At 40.0% G+C, this 24,003-nt stretch overlaps 1 protein-coding gene across 3 annotated transcripts in view; it reads left to right on the forward strand.

Annotated features, from left to right (window-relative positions):
- usp9 (ubiquitin specific peptidase 9) overlaps positions 1-24,003 on the forward strand; it is a 259,627-nt gene that overhangs the window by 74,297 nt on the left and 161,327 nt on the right. For all 3 annotated transcript variants that reach the window (XM_072585147.1, XM_072585145.1, XM_072585144.1), the window contains 6 exons: positions 689-822; positions 11,089-11,176; positions 11,341-11,683; positions 19,185-19,280; positions 19,738-19,949; positions 22,696-22,936. In XM_072585147.1, coding sequence (XP_072441248.1) covers positions 689-822; positions 11,089-11,176; positions 11,341-11,683; positions 19,185-19,280; positions 19,738-19,949; positions 22,696-22,936 — 1,114 coding nt within the window. The remainder of the gene's footprint in view (positions 1-688; positions 823-11,088; positions 11,177-11,340; positions 11,684-19,184; positions 19,281-19,737; positions 19,950-22,695; positions 22,937-24,003) is intronic.

The raw sequence follows: 24,003 nt of genomic DNA on the forward strand, positions 1-24,003 counted from the left end.
GAGGCTACTCACTGTAACAAAATTCTTCCTTGTATCCCCTGCAATGTTTGACTAAAATATTAGATTTGCTTGCACGATTCTTGTCAGATTAGTTAAGGTTGAACAGCTAATCTTCACCAGGTTTAAATAAGATTAATGTAGTCTGGTGCACTCCTAACACATCTCTCCTTCACCTTTTCTTCCAAGGTGCACAACCTGGTTTTTCCAACCATACCTTTTCTAACCTTGCTGATTGTGCTGCTTTTCATACTGGGTTGTGACCTCTACATTTAACCAATGTAAATAGTTTATCTAATGTAAATTTATCTCTAACAACTGATCTGTATAGTGCAGCATAAAGATTTTGTGTTGAGCTGCTGAATACAGGTTCAGCTTTTGTTAGTTATTTTAGAGCTTATAGATGTTGGTTTCTTTAAGCAAGCATTTGCTACTCCCTTACATATCTGCAGTCATTTGGCATTTTTTCTTAACCCATTGTTATTATTTGCACCTCATTGATAGTTGACATTGTTAGCTCATAGACTTTTCACATACATTAGGGAGCTCCCACACTTGAAAGTTTGAACATCATTACTGTATGAATTGTGTGCCTGTATGTGTATTAGAAGTGTTTTAATCAGTCAGTTACACAATAAATTGATTTGAGTATATCAATGGTTATGATTAACAAGAAATGTTTTCTTTGTAGCCAGACCCAAAGAAGTCCTCATGTGTTCTATCGACATGACTTGATTAACCAACTTCAACATAATCATTCATTGGTCACTTTGGTAGCTGAAAACCTGTCTGCTTATATGGAAAATATAAGACAATTCCACAAAGGTAAAGCATACAGCATGTTTTGAAATAAATTGTTCAATTCTTGTTAAGCAAAGTTCAAAATACCCATTTGGTTGATTATATTTGTATAATATTGTGTTCCCAGACTGGAATATATCCAGTTTGTATTTGCTGTTGACTTTTAATTTGGGTGAGGTGAGATTTATGATTCATTCAACTCACAGGTCACCGAATCCTCTCTTTCCATGAAAGAAGATAATGTATTTGGCAACACTTTGTAACTAAACAGTTGACTTGATAGATGAACTGATTCAACTCAGGGGACTTAGAAACAAATTGTTACTTCAAGTATGTTTTGCCAATTTTCTTACTTCAGCTGTCTAAGGCAGACAAACATGGCATTGGGTAGTAGTAAAAATTGGCAAATGAAGAAACCTACTTAATTTGTTGTGGAAATTATTTAAGGTGATATTAACCACATGCAAGTATACAGAAAAATGATTTTCCTTACCAATTGATGTGAGTATAAGAGATAGAGTTAGTAAGTTTGCAGATGACACCAAAATTGGAGGTGTAGTGAACAGAAGAAGGTGGTTACCTCAGATTACAAAGGGATCTTGATCAGATGGGCCAATGGGCTGAGAAGACGCAGATGGAGTTTAATTCAGATAAATACGAAGTGCTGCATTTTGGGAAAGCAAATCTTAGCAGGACTAATACACCTTAATGTTAAGGTCCTAGGGAGTGCTGCTGAACAAAAAGACCTTGGAGTGCCGTTTCATAGCTCCTTGAAAGTGGAGTCGCAGGAAGATAGGATAATGAAGGCGGCATTTGGTATGCTTTTCTTTATTGGTCAGAGTATTGCGTTCAGGAGTTGGGAGGTCATGTTGCGGCTTTACAGGACATTGGTTAGGCCACTGTTGGGACATTGCATGCAATTCTGGTCTCCATCCTATTAGGAGGATGTTGTGAAACTTGAAAGGGTTCAGAAAAGATTTACAAGGATGTTGCCAGGGTTGGAGGATTTGAGCTATAAAGAGAGGCTGATCAGGCTGGGGCTGTTTTCCCTGGAGCGTTGGAGGCTGAGGGGTGACCGTAGAGGTTTATAAAATTGAGGGGCATGGGTAGAATAAATAGACAAAGTCTTTCCCTTGGGGTGGAGGAAATCTAGAACTAAGGGCATAGGTTTAGGGTGAGGGGAAAGATATAAAAGAGACCGAAGAGGCAACTTTTTCATGTAGAGGGTGGTACATGTATGGAGCTGCCAGAGGAAGTGTTGGAGGCTAGTACAAATGCAACTTTTAAAAGGCATCTGGATGGGTATATGAATAGGAAGGGTTTGGAGGAATATGGGCCTGGTGCTGGTAGATGGGACTAGATATCTGGTTGGCATTGACGGGTTGAACCGAAGGGTCTGTTTCCTCGCTGTACATCTATGACTGTATAACCGAAGATTTGAGAGGTAAGGCTGTTCAGTGCTTAACAGGATGAATGGGTGAGCTAAAGCTCCCAAATATTACGATTTTGTGGCAGAAAAATGATTGACATTCCTAACTTCCTGAAATCTGCTTTCAGTACCTACTTCAGTCATTGATACTGACTTTGATGACAAGTTCTGGCTTTTTACCTTCCCTCAAAACAATGTCCTGCAACCATGTGAATTCCTTGAACCTGGCACCAGGAGAGAGCCTATGTATTCATTCATGGGATGTTCTGGACTAGGCCAGCATTTATTGCCTATCCCTAATTGTCCAGAGGGCAGTTAAGAGTCAACCATGTTGCTGTGGGTCTGGAGTCCCATGTAGGCCAGACCAGATAAGGATGGCAGTTTCCTTTCCTAAAGGATATTAGTGAACCAGATGGGCTTTTCTGATAACTGACAAAGGATTCATAGTTGTCATTAAATTCTCAATTCCAAGTTTTTTATATTGCATTCATATTTCACCATCCACCGTGGTGGAATTTGAACCCAAGCTCTCAGACTGTTACATGGGTCTCTGGATGAATTGCCTATCGATTAATTCCACTAGACAAAATGTGGCAGTGCAGAGGTGGGGAACCTTTTCATGTTGGAAGGCCGCATTATGCTAGTTGTAATCTAATAAGGCCGCATCCAAGAAACTTCAATTATATATTCTTCAAAATTCACTTTTTTAATTGTGGCGGTCAGTCTGTGAGGATTATTTTGTTGAATTTTCTTTTGCTCGCTGGTATTTTAAATACATTCATTTTAAGATTAAAAATAATAAAGGATGAAAATAAAGATTAATAAAAAATAAAAGATTTGTTCTGCAAAATTTGGATTCATTCCAAAGGCCCCACACAATGGTCTAGAAGGCCGCCGGTTCCCCACCCCTGCACTAGACCATTGCCTCCCCATGTTTATCAGCACTGGGGATCAAGATGCAATATGGATAGAAATAAGGAATAGCAAGGAAGAGAAGTTCCTGGTGAGAGTAATCTATCGGTTCCCAAACAGTAGTCCTGCAGTGGGGTACAGGATAAACCAGGAAATTCTGAGGGCTCATAACTAAGGTACAGCAATAACTGAGTAATTTTAATCTGCGCATAGACTGGATTATCAAATTGGCAATGATAGAACAAAGAACAATGCCGTACAGTCACAGGCCCCTCAGCCCTCTAAGCCTGCACTGCCACATTTTGCCCTTCCATGTTAAAACTGTTCACTTAAGGGATCCAGATCCCTCCATTCCCTGCCTGTTCATGTAATCATCCAGGTGCTGCTTGAATGCTGCTATTGTCTGTTTCCGTCGTCACCTGTGGCAGTACATTCCAGGCAGTCACCATCTGTTATTCCTCTCCTATTTACATATCCATTCAGGTGCTGCTTGAATGCTGCTATTGTGTCTGCTTCCACCACAACCTCTGGTTGCACGCTCGACGCACTCGCCACCACTTTGTGTGAAAAACATGCTTTGCACATCTGTTTTACACCCCCTCCCCACTGTGACTCTGTATCCCCAAGTAAATAGCCACTTCACCTTGGGGAAAAGCCTCATTCTCCACTCTATCCATGCCATTCACAACCTTAAAAAGTTGTATTAGGTCACCCCTCAACCCCTCCTGCGTTCCAGTGAAGACAAACCAGTCATAGCCAACCTTTCTTGATGGCTAAAATCCCCCATTCCAGGCAACATCTTGGTAAATCTTTTCTGTACCCTCTCTAAAGCATCCACATCCTTCTGGTAGTGTGGTCACCAGAATTGTACACAATATTCTGTGTGTGGCGTAACTATTCTATAAAGCTGCAGCAGAATTTGTCTCTCCTTATACTCACTGCCCCTTCCATTGAAGGCAGCCCCTTCCATTGAAGGCAAACATGTCATAGGCCTTTTTTTTCTAACTACCTGCATTGCCACCTCCAATGATCTGTGGACCTGCACACCCAGATGCCTCAGCATATCAATACTTCTAAGGGGTGTTCTGCCATTCGCTACTATTTCCACCTGTACTTGACCTCCCAACGTGCATCACCTCACATTTTGAACATGGCACAGTTCAGCTCCTTTGGCCCTCGATTGTCGTGCTGACCTTTTATCCTACTCGAAAGTCAAACTAAATGACCACATGTGGAATATTGTATTCAAACCAGAGTTCTGTAGAGCTGCAGCATAACCTTGCGGCTCTTCAACTCAATCCCCCTGCTAGTGAAAGCTAATACACCAGATACCTTTTTAACAACCGTATCAACTTGGGCTGCAGCTTTGAGAGATCTATGGACGTGGACCCCAAGATCCCTCTGTTCCTCTTTACTGCCAAGATTCCTAATTTTAACCCTGCAATCTGCATTCAAATTCAATCTTCCAGAAGAATCACTTTGCACTTTCCCCGGTTGAACTCCGTCTGCCACTTGTCAGCCCAGCTCAGTTAATGTCCTCTTGCAACCTACAGCACGATCCACAATTCCTCCAACCTTTGTGTCATCAGCAAACTTACTAATTCACTCTTCCATTTCCTCATCCAAGTCATTTATAAGAAATACAAAGAACAGAGGTCCCTGCAGAACACCATTGGTCACCAAGCTCCGGGCTGAGTTCTTTCCATCTACTACCACCCTCTGTCTTCAATGGACCAACCAATTCTGTACCTCAACATCCAAATTTCCCTGTTTCGCATGCTTCCATACTTTCTGAATGAGCCTACCATGGGGAACGTTATCAAATGCCTTGCTAAAATCCACGTACACCACATCCACTGCTCTACCTTCATCAATGTGTTTGTCACATCCTCAAAGAATTCAATCAGGCTTGTGAGGCATGACCTGCCCCTCTCAAAGCCATGCTGACTATCTCTAATCAAACTATGGTTTTCTAAATTATAAATTCTGTGTCTCAGAATCCTCTGCAGTAACTTGCCAACCACTGATATACGACTGGTCTGTAATTCTCAGGGTGATCCCTATTCCCTTGTTCAAGAAAGGGACTAACATTTGCCAACCTCCAATCATCTGGTACTACTCCAGTGAACAATCCAGTTAAACTTCATCTGCCATTTTTTCTTCCCATGTCTCCCACAAATCTTTATCCTGTTGTATCCTTTGGCAATCTTCTGACAATTCTCCTCACTATCCACAACTCCATCAATCTTTGCATCCTTGGCAAACTTCGTAATTAGACCTGCTGTGTTTTACTCCAAATCATTTATGTAGACCGTGAACAACAGCGGTCCCAGCACTGATCCTTGTGGAACACCACTAATCACAGTCCTCCATTTTGGCAAGCATCCTTCCTCTGCTATCTTCTATTTCGTATGACTAAGCCAGTTCTGTATCTACCTTGCCAGCTAACCCCTGTTACCATGCGGCTTCACCTTTTAAACCATGAGGGGCCTTGTCAAAGGCTTTACTGAAGTTCATGTAAACAACTGCTTTTCCCTTACTAATCTTCTTTGAGTTTTTTTTGAGGAGGTCACAATCAAATTAGTGGGGTACAGCCTCCCCTGCACCAAACCATGCTGTCTATCATGAATCATTCCATTTGCTTTTAAATCTTTTGGATGTTTCTCTGAGAATCTTTTCCAATTTCCCTACCACTGACATGAGACGCACAGGCCTGTAATTTGTCGGATTATCCTTGCTACCTCTCGAACAATGGGATAACAGAACCCCCCCCCCCCCCCCCCCCCCCCCCCCAAAAGTGAAAGCTCAAATGCTAGGGGATACAGGTTCAAGTTGTGAGGGAGAAAGTTTAAGAGCTGAATGGGACAGGTTTTTCACATAAATGGTGGTGAGTGACTGGAACTTGAGGGAAAATTTATTTAATGAATTGGAGATTGTTTCTTGGAGGAATATGTTGTGGAAGAAGCTAGGGAGCAGGCTATTCTGGATTTGGTGGTGTTTACAGAGGTGGGATTAATTAATCTTCTTCTAAAGGATCCTCCAGGAAAGTGTATTCAGAGCATGCTTGAACTTCAAATTTTGTTGAAGGTTGAGAAACTGAAGTCCCATTCCAGCATTTTGGAGTTAAACAAAGGAAATTATATAGCTAGCAGGGCTTAAAAAGTGTTGCATTTGATGGACTGGCAAATGTTTAAGGAGGTATTCAATAGTTAAGAACAAAAAAACATTCCCAGAGAGAAACAGATTCAAGGAAGGGGAGAAAACATCCACAGCTTCGCAAGGAAGTTAAAGAGAGCAAAAGTGCACACTAAGTTGGACAGTATTTATAAAGGGGAAAGTGAGCACTGCAGATGGTGGAGATCAAAGTCGAAGAGTGTGCTGCTGGAAAAGCACAATTGGTCAGGCAGCATCTGAAGATCAGGAGAATCGACATTTCGAGCAAGGTCATTGGAACGTTGGGCAACCTTTAATGATCAACCAAGGGTTACTTTTTTAAAAAAAATGAAAAAAGAGCCAAGGTAAATTAAGAAAGGACGGTCATGCAAAATATCAAAACAGGTACAAAAGTTTTACATGTGTGAAAGGAAAGAAGGTAGTTAAAATCAGTGATCCCTGATTAATAGTGGGAAGTACACAAATGGTAGAGTCACTAATATTTCATTTAGTTTTACTTCAGGGCACTGGTACCATCCCAAAAGTAACAAAACAGCAGTTGCAGAAAGGGAGGGACTTAGTCAACATCACTAAGGAAATGTCTTGAGGAAACTATTGGGATTGAATACAGACAATCCCTGGAATCCGAAGGCCTGTATCCTAGAGTCTTAAAAGAAGTGGTAGGAGCGATAGTGGGATCCATTAGTAATACCATTCCAAAACTCCCTGAATATGGGAAAAGTTCCAGTGGATTAGAAAAATGCTAATACAACATCCGTATTCAAAATGTGAGAGGCAGAAATTAAGGAATGATGTACTAGTGAGTTTAATATATGTAATTAGAATTCATCGTTAAGGAAGTAGGTAACAGGACATTTGGAAAATCATAATGTGATTTATCTGAGTCAGTGTACTTTTATGAAGGGTAAATCATGGTTGACTAATTTGCAAGAAGTTATGGAAGATGTAGCAAGTGATGTGAAAATAAGGTTACTGCGGATGGAGTATCTCTGGACTTGCAAAAACGTGTTACACAAAAATCTAATGGGCAAGGTTAAGATGACATTGTGTTAGGGGAATTTTCCTTGTGGATAAAGGCTTGGCTAATAAACAAAGTTGTGATAATGGGTCTTTGCTCGTTATCATGGTGCAACTTGGGTCCTCAGACCAAACTATTTATAGTCTATATTAATGATGTGGATGCAGTTGTAGAAAGTACACTTTCCATATTTGCAGATGGCATTAAAGTAAGAAAGTAGGTTTCTTTGAAGAAGTAAGAAATGTACAAATGAATATGGATAGGTGAATAGGCCAAAATTTGGCAGCTGGAGTTTCATCTATGTTATCCATTTTGTTTGGAGGAATAGAAAGGTGAATTTTTAGGTAAATGGACAAACTTCTGAGTGCTTCAGTGCAGAGGGATTTGTGTCCTCATGTGAAGTGCAGAAAATGAATATGTAAGTACAACAGGCAATAAGGAACACTAATAGAATTTTGGCAAATAGCTAAAAGAATGAAATATAAAAGCAGGGCAGTATTGCTGCAACTGTACAAGACGTTTGTGAGACCACATCTGCAGTATTGCCTGCAGTTTTGTTCCGTTTACCTCATGAGGGATATATTTGCATTGGAGGTGACTCGGAGGAGGTTCGCAAGATTGATTCCAGAGATGTGGATTTTGTCTTAGTAAGAGAGTGAGCAGTTTGGGGCTATAATCTCCAGAGTTTACAAGAATGACAGAAGATGTAATTGAGGTGTATAAGATGTTAAAAGGGATTGTCTAAGTAAATGTAGAGCAAATGTCCCCCTTGTGGGGAAATTGAGAAAGAGATCTCATAGTTGTAGTATAAGGGATAATAGACTTGAGACGGAAATAGGGATAAATTACTTCTGTCAAAGGTTTGTGAATCTTTGGGATTCACTGTGTGGTAGATGCTGGAACATTGAACTAATTTATGAAGGAGATAAACAGATTTTTAGTAAGCAATAGAGCAGACAACAGTATGAAACAGGAATAGGCCTTTCAGTTGACTGTGTCAGTGCTAACCATGATGGTGTTCTAAACTAATCCCATCTACCTGTGGTCTGTATCCCTTTATTCATTGCCTATACATATGTGTATTTAAATGCCTCTGAAATGTTGCTCTCATATCTGATGCTACCACCTCTTGTGGCAGTGTGATCCAGGCACCTCCCAAGCTCTGCATTTTTAAACCAAAAGTATTTGCCATCTCATTTAACCGACTCCCCCCCACCCATCCCTCCAATGACTGTCCAAAGCTATGCTCCCCACTAGTATTTGACATTCTCACCCTGGGGGAAAGAAGACTCCAGCTATCCACATTATTTATGCCTCTCATCATTTTATTTACTTTTCAGGTTGCTTCTCAATCTCTGTTGCTCCGAAGAAAATAATCCCAGTTTATACAATCTCTCTTTACAGTTAATACACTCAAGTCCACATAACATGCTGGTTAAGCCACTTTTGCACCCCTCAAGTCTTCACATGTTTCATAGTATTGTAACCAGAACTGCACACAGTGCTCCAGATCTGGCCAAACTGAAGTTGTACATAGTTGCAACATGGCTTGCCAATTTGTATAATCTGTGCCCCAACTGCTGAAGACCGCATACTGTACACTGCCTTTGCTACCTTAATCTACCAGTGCCCCAACATTCAGGTGGCTATGGACTTGCATTGCCAAGTTCCTTCTGTATAACAATGCTTCTAAAGGTCCTATCATTTACTGTATGTTTTTCTCTTGCATTTGATTTCCCCAAAATGTATCATCTCTCTCCTTTTGGATTGAACTTCACCTGCTATTCCTCAATGCAGTTTTCTAACCAATTCATATCGTGCTGTTTCTTTTGACCACTTTGCACACCATCCGCAACTCCTCCAGTTCTCATACTAAAAAACCGAAAGCATTGCGGGTGCTGTTAATGAGCAATAAAAATAGAAATTGCTTGAAAAGCTCAAATTAGAAGAAATGTTTCAGGTTGAGTGATCTTCCTCAGAACCTTCTGAGGAAGGCTCACTAGACCTGAAACATTAACTGATTTCTGTCCACAAAAGCTGCCAACTGTTGAGCTTTTTCGGCAATTTCTGTTATCATACCACTATTTTTGGTGCACCTGCAGACTTACAAATCAGACTGTGTGCAAATTTTCATCTGCACTTGTGGAAGCATGTGAAGTCCCAGCATTGATCTTTGGTTTTGAAGAGTTCTGGTGAGCTGACACGAAAGTGGAGTCGGGGAAGAGCTGAGATCAACCATGATCATGTTGAATAGTAGAGCAGACTAAACAGCTCCTCTCTCTCCTCCCCATCTGTGTGTCTCTTCCTTTGTTCCTCTTTCCCTTTGTCGTGCTCTCACCCTCGCTTCCCCCTCTCATTTTTTCTCTCGTCTCTTCCCCTTCCGTTTTTGCTTGTGCTCACTCACCTTTTCTGTTCTCTGAAGTACAACTAGTTCAAGCTGTATAGTTTGTACTTGTTTCCTATTCAATTGTCTTCATTTGTAATTGATTTCTCTTACTGAATTCATTCATTGTCTGGTTTGTATTGCTGTTCTTCAGTTTCAAACATTTGTATTACTACCTCAATTTTGCCTGACTTCTGTTATTCTTTGCAGATCAGAGATATATTTTGCATAACCAGCTAAGTGTTGAGAATTGTCAGTCATTTTCATAAAAAAGAGCAAGAAACCAGTATATTCCCTGTTATCTTTTCCTATTGATACCCACATCTACTTATGTTCTGCACTATGTATGCACTGCTCAGTTTTATGTGAGACCCAAGGCTGGAGCTGTACAATGTAGATGAAGTGTTACTATCCACTGGCCATTTTTCCAGTTTTCAAGATGACCCAGTAAATACCTTATCTGTATCAAGTTTTAGATACTAAGATCTATCAACCAATCATTCATTTATAGTGGAAATGCATTCTTATTCAATAGTGATGTAGCAATTGGTTAACATAATTTTATATTTCTGTTATAGATTGCTTATCTCTCAATATCCCCAAGAGATGTGCGCGCACTTTTTCACTCAAAAGGGTGGTGTAAATAAAATCTCGCAGAGATTTGTGTATTGTGTTGTTCTTGCATGTGTTCTAGTCTGTAATCATGCAGAATTGTCTCTGACCTCCTGCAGGCACAGCCTATCAAGAAATTGAGTCTTGAGGCATTTCTTAAATAATTCTTTGAAAAGAACGAATTAGTTTCGTCCTGAACTCAACAACAAGATTTTCTTTCAAGAACTGAGATTGGTTAGCTGGGCAGCATAAGGCAGACTTTCATCCACTACAGCTCTTCACTCAAAAAGGCTTTCATACAATCTCAGTTTGTCCTGAGCTAGAGTTCTTCCTCCTTAGCCAGATAAAGCGAGAATTTCTTCAACCCCTAACCGTTGAAAACAGTTGCAGCAAGTGTTTGCCACGTCATGTTATTTACTGAAAGTCTTGCAAACAGAAGTAATGTTCACAGTGAACTTGAGTTACCCCTTTGAAGAAACCTGTCTAGCTATTTCTCCAAAATTGAAGTGTTCTAAGTGAAACTAAACTATCTTAACAAGATGTATCCAGTTCTCAATGTATTACAGTAGTCCTTAACTAATCCAGAAGGTGGTGAGTTCTGCTTCACTTGATACAGTTCACATAATCGAGGCTGATACTTGATTGCATGCTGAAAAACTTCACTGTTGTAATACTACTGTGGATCTTTTTGAGAAAGTGAGAATAGAGTAATAACTTGCTCCCTATGTAATTCATTTTTGTAACTCGGTAAATGTCTTGCAGAGTACCCAGAGTATGATCCACAAACTGTACGATCAGGGAGTCGGTATAGCCATGTGCAAGAGGTCCAAGAGCGACTAAATTTCTTGAGGTCAGTGGTGTATGCAAATTATTTACCAGTTTAGGGAAATGAATTGATTTGCTGGCCATTGATGTAGAGAGCTGAAGTCATGAACCATCTCAACAAATTAGATCTTGCTTGAAAAGGTGTTCTATCACAATCTTAACCATGTTTACCTGCGTCTTATTCCCTAGATTTTTATTGAAGGATGGCCAGTTGTGGTTGTGTGCTCCTCAAGCCAAGCAAATCTGGAAGTGCTTAGCTGAGAATGCTGTCTACCTTTGCGATCGTGAAGCCTGTTTTAAATGGTTTTCTAAGTTGATGGGAGATGAACCTGACTTAGACCCAGACATAAACAAGGACTTTTTTGAAAATAATGTCCTGCAACTGGATCCTTCTCTCTTAACTGAAAATGGAATGAAGTGCTTTGAGCGGTTTTTCAAAGCTGTGAACTGTCGTGAAGGGAAGCTTGTAGCAAAACGGCGTGCTTATATGATGGATGATCTAGAGTTAATAGGACTGGAGTATCTTTGGAGGGTAAGGATATAAACATCTTAGCTACAAAATGAAACTGGTTTAAGTGGTATTTGTGCTGATTGTACAAAAATGGCTGCAGCGGAAGGGGGAAAGTTTTATTTACAGCTGCTGCCATATCTATTTATTCCCATTATTTTTACCTTTTTTAGTCAGGTATTGGTACAGGTTGAATGCTTTTGCTGCTCCACATTGTCTTTTTAAAAAATTCTACTTGCATGCCTTGAGACAAAGCAGTGGAAATTTCAAATAGAGGATGAACTTTGAACTGAAATTGCTTGCATGCTGAAGGGGTTTTGAAGGAAGGGGGATATCCGCTACTCCTTGATTTGTGTATATTGGTTGTTGATAAAATGACATCCAAAAATGTACAAAATGTTCCTTCAGTCGCTCAAGAATTTTTTTTTAAAAATTGAAAAAATGTGCTTTGAAACATTGGAACATGTTCTATACCTGTAAAGCATTCAAGGATGTCTCCAGAAAAACACTTATCACTCATTTCAGTCTTTATTGTACTGAAACTGAAATTGTTACCATTCCACCTTGAGTTTAAAATGAATTTTTTTTTGTTTGGAACTCAAATGACTATTTAGTTCAAGCTGAAATTTTGAATATGATTGAGGCTGAAAGGGACCTGATCAGTTTCATACCATCCATCATTTTTTGCCCGAAACATCGATTTTACTGCTCCTTGGATGCTGCCTGAACTGCTGTGCTCTTCCAGCACCACTAATCCAGAATTTGGTTTCCAGCATCTGCAGTCATTGTTTTTACCTCATATATTACATATTAGTTAGTTCTGTAATGTGGCATTATAAATAAGCAAAGTAAAATGAGTTTGTGTCCAGTTTAATGTGAGAAATCTTTACTCCTTGTCCCAAAGATCAGTGGATCAAATCAAACCACACGTCCCTTCAGCCGTTCAGTGAGCAACAACTGATAACCCGACTCCAGCTTGTGCTTGCAAATTTCACAACACAGTCTCCAAAATTACATGTGATTCTGTTACTGGCCAGCATTTGCAACATTATCTGAGAAGGTGAAACAATAGATTGAGAAAATAATTTCACATTGTTAGCTGGGTTTGCAGTGTGGCACTGCAAATTACATATTAATACACCTAGGCCCAGATCTTGGTAAGCAGAAAGGATATTTACACACACTGAACCTGTTTCACTGATACAAAATTAGCTAATGTATTGACCAATCACAGTCAACCTGCCTTGTTTAAATTTAAACTAAGAATTGTAGTTAAATAGAAGTCATCTAACTGATACATTCTCCATGGCTATGCCTTTACCTATCAGAACTCCTACCACACAAATTGTTACCCTTTTATATTGGCGTTCCTGTGAATGTCCTCATGTACAAGACAAAAAGCTTTGATAAAATATCTTCAGCAACATTCAAGTTTTGTACTACCAAATGACTCTGCTGGATTATTTTTGTTTTTTTGTGAATTGAATTTCGAGAGAGAGAGTGAGTCAAGGCATATGTATGAACTTGGATGGCAGATCAGTTATGGTAGAACAGACTTTCAGGCCAAGAGACAATTCTGTTCCTTAATTCTGCTGTTACTGGAAGCACAACATTGCTCAGTGCGCTGTTTGCTCGAGCTCTGGCTTTAATTGACAGCAAACATGCTGGAGTGCAGAGAAATATGACTTTTTGACAGTGATATTATTTCACAGGTTTTGTGACTCCCATCAGGTTTCATGCTTTGCTGGTCGTTGAGTTAAAGTTGAACCTGCCTTGGATAAAAACTAATTCATGATGAGTAGCTGGACTTGCCAATTTAAAACTGGGATATCACGGCTCCCAAATTCAGACAAAATTTCCACACTCCCAAATTGATGTTTATGCAAGTACTTTTTAATGCAAAGAAGTGATATTTAACTTGAAACATGAAATGTTTCTTTTCTGTTTGTCTGTACTTTCCTCCTGAATAAGAGCAGTGTGCTTGTGTGCATATGTGTATATGCACAAACTATTATAGTCTGTTTGTGGAATTTCAGTTACGGTTTTTTAGTTTTGGGAAGTGAAGTTTTAATTCCAAGGTTGTGCTGAAATCATGAATTTAGACAAATCATTCCCATAGGTTGACAAGTGTGAAAAATCATGCTTTGGCTTATAATTGGGATATAGGTTGCCAACCACCACCTTTACTTTGCAATTAAATACTTAACTCGCCTTTGGAGTTGGCCTCTTTTTTTTTGCAGTTCAGAAAAGCATGTTTTACTACCTGTCTAAATTGGTGCATGGTTTCAATCAGGTGATATAGCAGTGTTGCCAAAAAGATGCATGACTTAAGCATACCTCCACAAGGCAGACATTGCATGGCACACGACAGATGTAAACGTGTCTTCCGAAAAAGGAATGAAATACCAAGTGACATCCAGCTAAAAATCATCATGTTTGTGAACTTGCTTGAAATTCGCCTGCAGTCAGGGAGTTCACTGTAAAACAGATCATGGAGGAATGACTCCACTTGGAAGAATATGCCTAAGATCAAATGTATCCTGTAAATAGTGGCCAACCATTGGCATGGTCTTATGAAATATTTTACTGAATGGGCCATCAATTATCAGAATGGTTCCATCATCAAAAACACAATATTAAATATGGATTTAAATGGGCTAAATCAATCCCTCGGGCTTACCAGAAGTTAATTTGTTCAGCACTTTAACCAGATGACCACAAGACCTCTTCCAAACTTACCGTTTTCCAGTAATTAGTCAGATGGTGACAAAAACCAAAATATTACATTGTCAAAATGGGTGAGTTACTGATTACTTTTGATACGCCCAGCTGCCAAACGGGAATAGAAAAGCTCTATTCAAAGCCACAGGACTTGAGAAGTCCAGATTCACCATTGTATCAGCCAGGCTGAAGCAATGAAATTCACCAATGGTAATTTTCAGATTTGTTTTATGTAATTATTTGTTTGTGGAATGTGGGTGTTGCATTCTGGCCAGCATTTTTTGTCTGTCCCTAGTTGGGACCTTGATAAGGTGATAGTGAGCTGTCACCTTGAACTGCTGCAGTCCCCTTGCTGTAGGTTCACCCACAGTGCCATTAGGGAGGGAATTCCAGGGTTTAGGCCCAATAGTGAAGGCACTGAGATGTATTTCCAAGTTAGGATGGTGAGTGGCTTGGAGGGCAATTTGAAGGTGGTGGTGTTCCCGTATACCTGCTTCCCTTGTCCTTCTGGATCGAAGTGGTTTGGAAGGTGCTGGCTGAGGATCTTTGAATTTCTGCAGTGTCAGTGCGTCTTGTAGATAGTACAGGTTGTTCTCCTTTAACATGTATTTTGTCAACATGATTGGCAGTAATGTGATAGATGAATTGGGAAATGGTGTTTTATAACACTGCTGTTGGCTACTAAATGATTCCATCCCTGACACTGGGTCTTGCGGTGCATGGAGGACTAGACTCTGCATCATCATCATATGATCAGTCAGCTCGCATGCTTGTGCTGAAGTGCTTTGTGAAAGGTATGGTGCTGTACTCAGTAATTTTAGGTCCTTTTTTTACAAGTCTCGCTGTGTTTTCTATGAATATGGAAGGAGAAAGTCTCAAGAATGTTGACAGGAAGCATCTGGTGGAAAAAATCACAGATGGTGAGGGTAAAAGAGGCTATAACTCTTGCATAGATGCTAGATGTTAGTGTTTTGAATGTAATGAAAGAGCACGTGGTGATATTGTTCGTGCAACAAGAATGAAGGAGTCTATGCTATTCACCATTAGAGATCATACAGAGAGAATTAAAGCAAGCTGCATTGCTGGAACAAGTCAGAGTGCTAGCAAATCTGAGATCACGAATAAAGTAACTTGAGGTGGAACATCTTCTAAGTGTGTGGATAAAATAGCGTTCTGGGGCCACTTTTCTCATTATGAAATAAAGCTTATCAATTTATGAAGACCTAAGGAGAAAAGCTGAAAATCCTGCAGATGTGCTTGCCTTTAGTGCTAGTAGTGACTGTTTTGCTGGGTTCAAGAGCCGCTATGCTTTTCATAACGTAAAATCATGTGGCGAACCTGCCAGTGCAGAGAAGGAGCGGGCACTGTTATTTCCTCGTGATGAAAAAATTGAGAAAGAAGGCTACACCTTGGATCAAATATTCAATTTGAACGAGACAGGTTTTTGCTGGATGCAAATGCCATTCAGAACCTACTTTTCTAAGAATGAAGCACATGCTCCAGGTTTTAAGATGGCAAAGAAACGTATGTCTGTATTGTTGGATGCCAGTGCTGGTGGAGTCTTAGAGCTTAAGCATGTAGTGTACCACTCAGCCAACCTGTGAGCCTTGAAAGACTATTATAAGTCCACTCTAGGTGTTTACTTCAGGTTAAGCAAAAGACGTTGGGCGATGGGGCGAAGTTTTCTGACCTTTGTTGTTTTTTTTGAGGATGGTTTTAGAAATTATTGCAGGAGAAAATTTGGGTTTCAGGATACTACTCATTCTGGACAATGCACCAAGCCATCCTCCCACCATTGGTGAACTTTCTGAAAACATCAAAGTGCTATTTCTATCTTTTGAACACAATTTGTCTCATTCAATCCATGGACCAGGATGCAATACCAGCTTGTAAAGCTTATTATTTAAGACTCGCATTCAAGAAGCTGATGGCAGCTACTGAACGGCATAATGCTGTTAAATTTCAGAAGAGCTTTAACAGTAAGAATGCTATTGACATTGTGGAGGCCTGGGGTGATGTCAGTCAGGACTGCTCAAATATGGTTTGGCAGAAGCTTCTCCCATATTTTCTTCTTGATTGTTTTGAAGGTGTCAGAGGAGCTTCCAGCAATCAAATAGCTCACTCTTGCAAAGAAAGGTGGATTTGAAGAACGGGAGACTGAGGATGTTGAGGACCTGTTTGAGGCCCATTGTGAAGGCCTCTCCACAGTTGATCTGCAACAACTTGTTGCTGCAGGGAAGATTTGAAGCTAACGATGAAGTCATCCAGGATGCAGTACCACAGGAACTTTCCATGTCTTTTGTCTCTCGACTGAGGGAAGTTGAGGAGCAGTTGCAGCTATTAGAAGGCAATGACTACAATGCAGAACACATCAGGATAGCAGTCCGTGGCATAAAATCTTACCTGACTCCCTATGAACAGCTTCTTCATGAAAGAGAGATTGCAAAGCAGCAATAGCTAGATGCCTTTCTTTTAAAAGTCAGACCCCCCCCCCCCCCAAAAAAAGAAACAGTGAGTTCAAAGGGCCGATGCCATCTATTTCTGAACTAAATATTTTCTTTCTTCATAACCCAGCACAGCACCTGAAAGTGATGCTGCTGATTGAGACCCTCAGCCCCATCTTAATACAGTACTGTAATTCAGCAAACTCAGAAACCCATTTGTGTTTAATTTATTGTATTTCATTAAAATAGACTTTAACATTCACTAAACTGTGCTATCGTTTGTTAGGCTAGCTATTTTTCAATTTTTATTGATATTTTTAGTGGTTTGCTGCTAATTCTGTTTTTCCCACAGACCCCTTTATTTCTATTGCATGATTTTCTCCAACATGAGTTCACACGAGAATGCAACTACAATGTTATAGCAGAACAGACTGTACGCACTGCTGCTACTGAGTACCGGTGGTGGAGGGAGTGGATGTTTGATGTGACAATCAAGCGGGCTGCTTTGTCCTGAGTGTCAAGCTTGTGTTGTTGGGGCTGTATCCATCTAGGCAAGTGAGGAGTATTCCATCAGACTCCTGACTTGTGCCTTGTAGATGGTGGACAGGCTTTGGAGAGACAGGAGGAATTACTTGCTGCAGGCTTCCTCACTTCTGACCTGCTCTTGTAGTCACTGTTTATGTGATGAGTCCAGTTGCGTTTATGGTCAATGATGACTCTTGGGATTTAGATAATGGGAGACTCAGTGATGGTAACACCATTAAATGTCATGGGGTGATTGTCATAGCCTAGCATTTGTGTGGTCCAAATGTTAATTGCCGCTGGCCAGTTCAAGCTGGGATAGTGTCCAGATCTTGTTGCATTTGAACATGGACTGCTTCAGTTTCTGAAGAGTGGCTAATGGTGCTGAAAATTGTGCAATCATAGGTGAACATTCCCACTTCTGACCTTTATGATGGAGGGAAGGTCATTGATGAAGCAGCTGAAGATGTTTGGGCCAAGGGCATTACCCTGAGGAACTCTGCAGAGATTAGATGACCATACTGGAACCATAGTGCAAATAGAGTTCCTTTGAATGTTTATGCATATCTGCAATAGTGTTTGGCTGACGACCTGATCCAGAAGCAAATTGACTCAGTAAAGAAGATCTGGGAATTGAACATTTTCCTCCCACACTAACCAAAGAGGTATGGGGTTTCTGTTGATGGGCCAGTCATACCATAACTGGGGAAGAAGGAAGCTCAACTGCATGAGTGAGGTGTCAGAGCCATTTGTACAACTCTGGCTGAAGAGGGAACTTGACCCTAAATGAGGGCTAGGAAAGGATCGCAAGGGAAGGTTTGGTGAGGGTTTTAAAAGAAACTGACAATATAGGCAATTATATACCCAGTGTGTGAAAAAGGAGTGTCCAAGTTTGAGTGCGCTATTAGATAGGTTGAGTGTAGAAGAATGGGAATGATAGAGAATATAAGGCTGTTACCTTAATGTTTGGGGCAGCACAGTGGCTCAGTGGTTAGCTCAGCTGCTTCACAGCACCAGGGTCCCAGGTTCGATTCTAGCCTCAGGCAACTGCTTGTGTGGAGTTTGCATATTCTCCCCGTGTCTGCATGGGTTTCCTCTGGGTGCTCCGGTTTCCTCCCACAGTCTAAAGGCGTACAGGTTAGGTCAATTGACCATGCTAAATTGCCCATAGTTTTAGGTGCATTAGTCAGAGGGAGATGGCTCTGGTTGGGTTACTCTTTGGAGGGTCAGTGTGGATTTGGGTGGGCCGAAGGGCATGTTTCCACACTCTAGGGAATCTAATCTAATCTATATGCAGTGTTCATAACCATGTGTTTAAACAGAAGCTGCTATTAAAATAATTCAGCCAGTTGAGCCTGAAGGTCTTAAAACCAATATTACGCAACAAGTTATAAATTTCAATGTAGTGTTAGCTCCAGTAGTTGCTTTAGATTGTTTAGGTACTTCATTGTTTTGGAGGTAGGGTGTGCATATTAATATGGTTGTGACAGATAAAGCACAGGTGTGAATCTGTGTATTTCTTGCTCTCAGTACTGGTGAACAAGATCTTATCTGAGAATGAAATAAATAGTCCCAGAAGGAATTGACATAAAATCTGGCTCGACAAGACCAGAATCTTGGTACTAGCCTTTTCATTGAATTGCATAAACTGGATTCTGAGTTGTGTTGTTCCTTTGTACAATTAAGTAACATTCAAAAATTAGGATGGCAAATAAAAAAGGCAAGTCTGTTATACAAACTTACATGAACTTTGCCGCAGTATTTGGGGTTTTATGTCAACTGTATGAAGTTTGATTTGAGCTAAAAATGTTAATGCTTTGCCAATCTGTCCTCCACAGGTAGTAATTCAAGGAAGTGATGACATTGCAAGTAGAGCAATAGACCTGCTAAAAGAAATATACACAAATCTTGGTCCACGATTGCAGGTTAATCAGGTGAGTCAGCCATAAGAAGGATGCTCAGTGTGAGTTTTCTGGTTGAGCGTCTACTATACATATTTTAAATTGGGATTTCATTGACGAATTTAGAAATCTAGATATGCGCCTGTGCTGTTGTGATTTGGAGAGTATGTGCAAGCAAAGTTGCTATTAGAGTTAAATATTTAATCAACCTATTTGGACATGTTTATGATCCACCTCTTTGCCAGTGAAGATTGAACCTTGTGTCCCAGTGTTAGGTTCACTACCACTGCCAGAAGAGCCCAATACTTTTTACCTTCAAATTTTGTCTATATCCTGACAAGTGAACAGAGGTACCTTAACATGCTTGTTAATTTGTACTGAGCAAGAGGAAAGTTGTGAAGGTGCAGAATGTGTATGAGATGAAAAATTGGTTACTGTTTGAAGCTGAGGTGAAGCAGTGCCTAATTGCTGCCAACATTTGCACAAATAGGTCGAGATTCATGAAGACTTCATTCAGTCGTGTTTTGATCGATTGAAGGCCTCTTATGATACACTGTGTGTACTAGATGGTGACAAAGACAGTATTAATTGTGCAAGGCAGGAGGCAATACGGATGGTACGTGTATTGACAGTGTTGCGTGAGTACATAAATGAGTGCGACAGTGACTACCATGAAGAACGGACGATTCTACCAATGTCTAGGTATGTATATTTCAAGTACTGCTTTCACTAGCGGATGAAATGCTGTCAATTGCATTGTATTTTTACAAAAATTAAGTGTTTTTGTATGGTGAATTGTGTTTTTATTTTTGGTAAAACTGCACTTGGATTTTGATGACTCAAAATTCTAGATTTGAGTTTTAATTTAATCTCCCCACTCTCTCAATTGATATAAGATGTCCTTTGGAGTATCTATCATTAATTCTTCATGATGTCCTGTACTATTGATAAGTTCTGAAAACAATGTCAGTTGTATGTTCTGTTAGTCTACTTGAAAAATTATATTACATTTTCAATTCATTGCATTGAATTATTTGTCATCTGGCATGGATTTTCTCATGTTGGATTATTAGTTAGTCATAGAGATGTATAGCACAGAAACAGACCCTTGTCCATGCCAACTAGACATCCTAACCTAATCTAGTTCAATTTGCCAGCACTTGACCCATATCCCTCTAAACTCTTCCTATTCATATACCCATCCAGATGCCTTTTAAACTGTAACAACGTCTACCACTTCCTCTGGCAGTTCATTCCATACATGCACCTCTGCGTGAAAAAGTTGCCCCCTTGGGTCCCTTTTATATTTTTCCCCCCTCACTCTAAACCTACACCTTCTAGTTCTGGACTCCCCCACCAGGAAAAATACGTTGTTGATTTTTATCCTGTCCACAGCCCCAGCCTATTCAGCCCCTCCCAAAGCTCAAATCCTCCAATCCTGGCAACATCCTTGTCAATCATTTCTGAACTATTTCTAGTTTCATAATGCCCTTCTTATAGGAGGGAGACCAGAATTGCATGCAATATTCCAAAAGTGCCATTTCTGAAGAATGTATGATGGAATGTATTATATTGCTTGTTAATCAATTCATCAGTTGTCTTGACAATATTTGAAAGGAATATCAAAGCTGTTTACTTATGGACTGAAGGTGGCAGTACCATAACCAGAAGATGGGTATTGCATATATGATTTTGGTCTCTAAACAAATAAGTGGAATTTAAGTCAAGTCGACAAAATTATTGCAATTGAACTATTAGGAAACGTAAAAGATGGAAACCGCACCACAACTGTAAAGATGCAAAACCTGCTGGCACACCACCTCCCTCATCTACATCCAGGGCCCCAAACAGCCCTTCCAGGTCAAAAAGGTTTACTTGCCTCTCCAACCTAGTTTATTGTATCTGGTGCTCCCAGTCTCTACATCAAGCAGATTAAACATAAACTTAGGCAATGATTTGGTGAGCATCTCAGCCCCAGTCCCGTATGGGCCACCCTGACCTCCAGTCACTGCCCATTTCAATTTCGCTTTCCATGTCCTCCTTTGGTCTCCTCTATTGCCACAGTGAGTCAGACTGCAAATTGGAAGAACAACACCTCATCTTTTGCCTGGACAGTCTCTAGACCAAAGGACTCTACATTGAGTTTTCCAATTTCGAATAACCTTGCCACCCACTTCCTGATTCCCTTTCTAGCCCCACCACCTCCCTTCCATCCCTCTGACTGACCCTTCCTACCAGCTACCAACCGGATTCATTCATCCCACCAGCCAACCAGGGCATACCCATCACCTGTATTCACCAATCGCAACCTCATCACTGTGCCCCCTTCCCAAGCGCGGCTTGCCATGTCCTTCTGGCATCTGCAGTTTTTTTGTCTCTTATGAAGTGAAGCTATAATAATTAGTGCAAAACTACATTTTGGAATAATCTTTAGTTATGCATTTGGTATATTTGAGGTTTAATTCAGAAATGCAAATTTCAACAGTTGTGACTAGTTGGGATGATTTACAGAAAACAAAAATAGTACAAGGAATACCCTATGGGGCCTGTCAAGCCTGCTTCACAACAATCATGTTTAATCTTGGGCGTCAATTCCATTTCTCTGCCTGCTCTCCGTAATCTTTAATTCCAACATAGATGCAACATCCGTCTTCCAGGTTTGTATGTATTAACAGTTGGAGCGATCGTAATCCCCTCTGGTCACTAATTACAAAGATTCTCAGTCTTTTGAGTTGATTTCTTGTCATTCCAGTCCGAAATGACCATGTATTTTCGACTCAAATCAGTTTCTCCATATTTGTTAATATATCCCTTGAAAATTTTCAATCTAATCTTGGTTGTGTCTCATTCTCTGGAACTCCTGAGAATGTAGGCTCAAATTGGTTTGCTTTTTATTGCAGGATCACCCCTCATCCCTGGGACAAATTCAGTAAATCTTCATTGTACTGCCTCCAAAGCGATATGCTCTTTCTTCAGGGGTCAGTTAACTCATTTGGCTGGATGGTCGATTTGTCGTCCCAACAGTGTGCATTCAATTCGCGCATTGGCTGAGGTCACCTTCTCAACCATGCCCATGTCTTCAGGCGTGGTGATCCTTGAGTTAAACTCCCCACCGGTTGTTTCTCTCTGGGAGAGCTGCCCTGTGGTCCTTTGGGATTATGGCAACTTTACCTTTCTTAAATTTGGAAACCAAAATTTCTCGTTTCTCTCAGTGTTTCATATGTGACCTTACCAAAACCCAGTACAATTGTTCCAAGATTTGTTTTTTTCTATACTGCAATCACATTGGAATAAGTCTACATTCCATTTGTTACCTCAATTGCTTTCTGTACCTGTTTGCTAGTGTTTCTTAGACAAGCACACCCAAATGACCTGGATACCAACATTTACAATTTTATTAGTGAAAGAAAATCTGCCTTTCATGACACTAAGAATTTGCCTTTTTCAGAGCTTTTCGTGGAAAACATGTATCTCTTGTTGTACGATTTCCAAATCAAGGACGTCAAGTGGAAGATTTGGATATTTGGTCTCACACAAATGACACCATTGGGTCTGTTAGACGCTGTATCCTCAGTAGAATAAAAGCAAACAGTGCACATACAAAAGTAGAACTATTTATTGGTGGTGAACTTGTAGACCCTGCTGATGATCGGAAATTAATCGGACAGTTAAATCTTAAAGATAAAACTGTAAGTACTGTGAATAAAAACACTTATAGTCAACAATGAAGACAATCAATGTAGCTGGATAGAAATGACTCTTATCCCCCATTAGCAATCATGAGCAGCCCTTCTCATAATTCAAATTTTCACATTTGCTTAATCTACTCAATATTTATTGTATATTGCTATCTTGAGAATTTCTGAAATTGTGATCATAGAACAGGAATAGCTTCTTGATTATAACCAGAAAACACATTTCGTGTAATATTATCTCCTGAGTTCTACAAGAAGCTGGGATCACGTGTTGGCTGGTTAGCAAATTGGAACATAGTTTTTTTGCCATTTTATAAAATTACTGGATTTGGTTCGTTTTGAATTTGTCATCAAGTCTTTCTAATAAATCAACTCGAGGATTGTAACAATCTGGGTGTTAAATACTCTGACTGATCTGAGGTGTCCTACCAGTTGATAATATGTTGGAACATTAGTTATTTTAAGGAAATTTAGGAGCATGGAAATAATGTCTTGGCCCTTAAGTTTGGGTTCAAAAGAAAATTCTGGCAGTCAGCAGTGAAGTAGCAACAAAATGTTTCAACAGTTGGCAGTTTATTTGTAAAATTCAGTTCTTCTGAGACAGAGCATTGATCGAGGTTGGCTGAACTAAGTGGTTATGGAAAATTTGTAGATTCCAAACTTTGCTAATTTAAAGTGGATATTTTTAGCCTCTGTATCCAGACAGAATATTTCTTGCTTCAGTGTTTTCAGTAAAATGAAAGTTTGAAGAGAGAATCCATTTGCTGTTATGTTGGTCTGAGTGGGGGCAAGAGATGTACAGTGGAAGCCAGCCATTTTCATGAAACAAAAGGAATGTGGGACTGATTTGTGTTTGATTAATTATCAGATGCTTAGTTCATAATTGATTAAGGTTTTAAGTGCAGTTTATAGATGATGAGGTAGACGAGCAACTTGGTGTTGTTTGCTTTTTCAAAAAGAATAATTGGGTGGATTCAAAACCAGCTATTGAGAGAACTTGATAAACTACAGTGCTCACTTCAGGTATGATGGTAATTCCCTTGAACACTCACACCAAAGAG

Source organism: Chiloscyllium punctatum, chromosome 15, assembly GCF_047496795.1.
Source record: "Chiloscyllium punctatum isolate Juve2018m chromosome 15, sChiPun1.3, whole genome shotgun sequence".
NCBI lineage: Eukaryota > Metazoa > Chordata > Chondrichthyes > Orectolobiformes > Hemiscylliidae > Chiloscyllium > Chiloscyllium punctatum.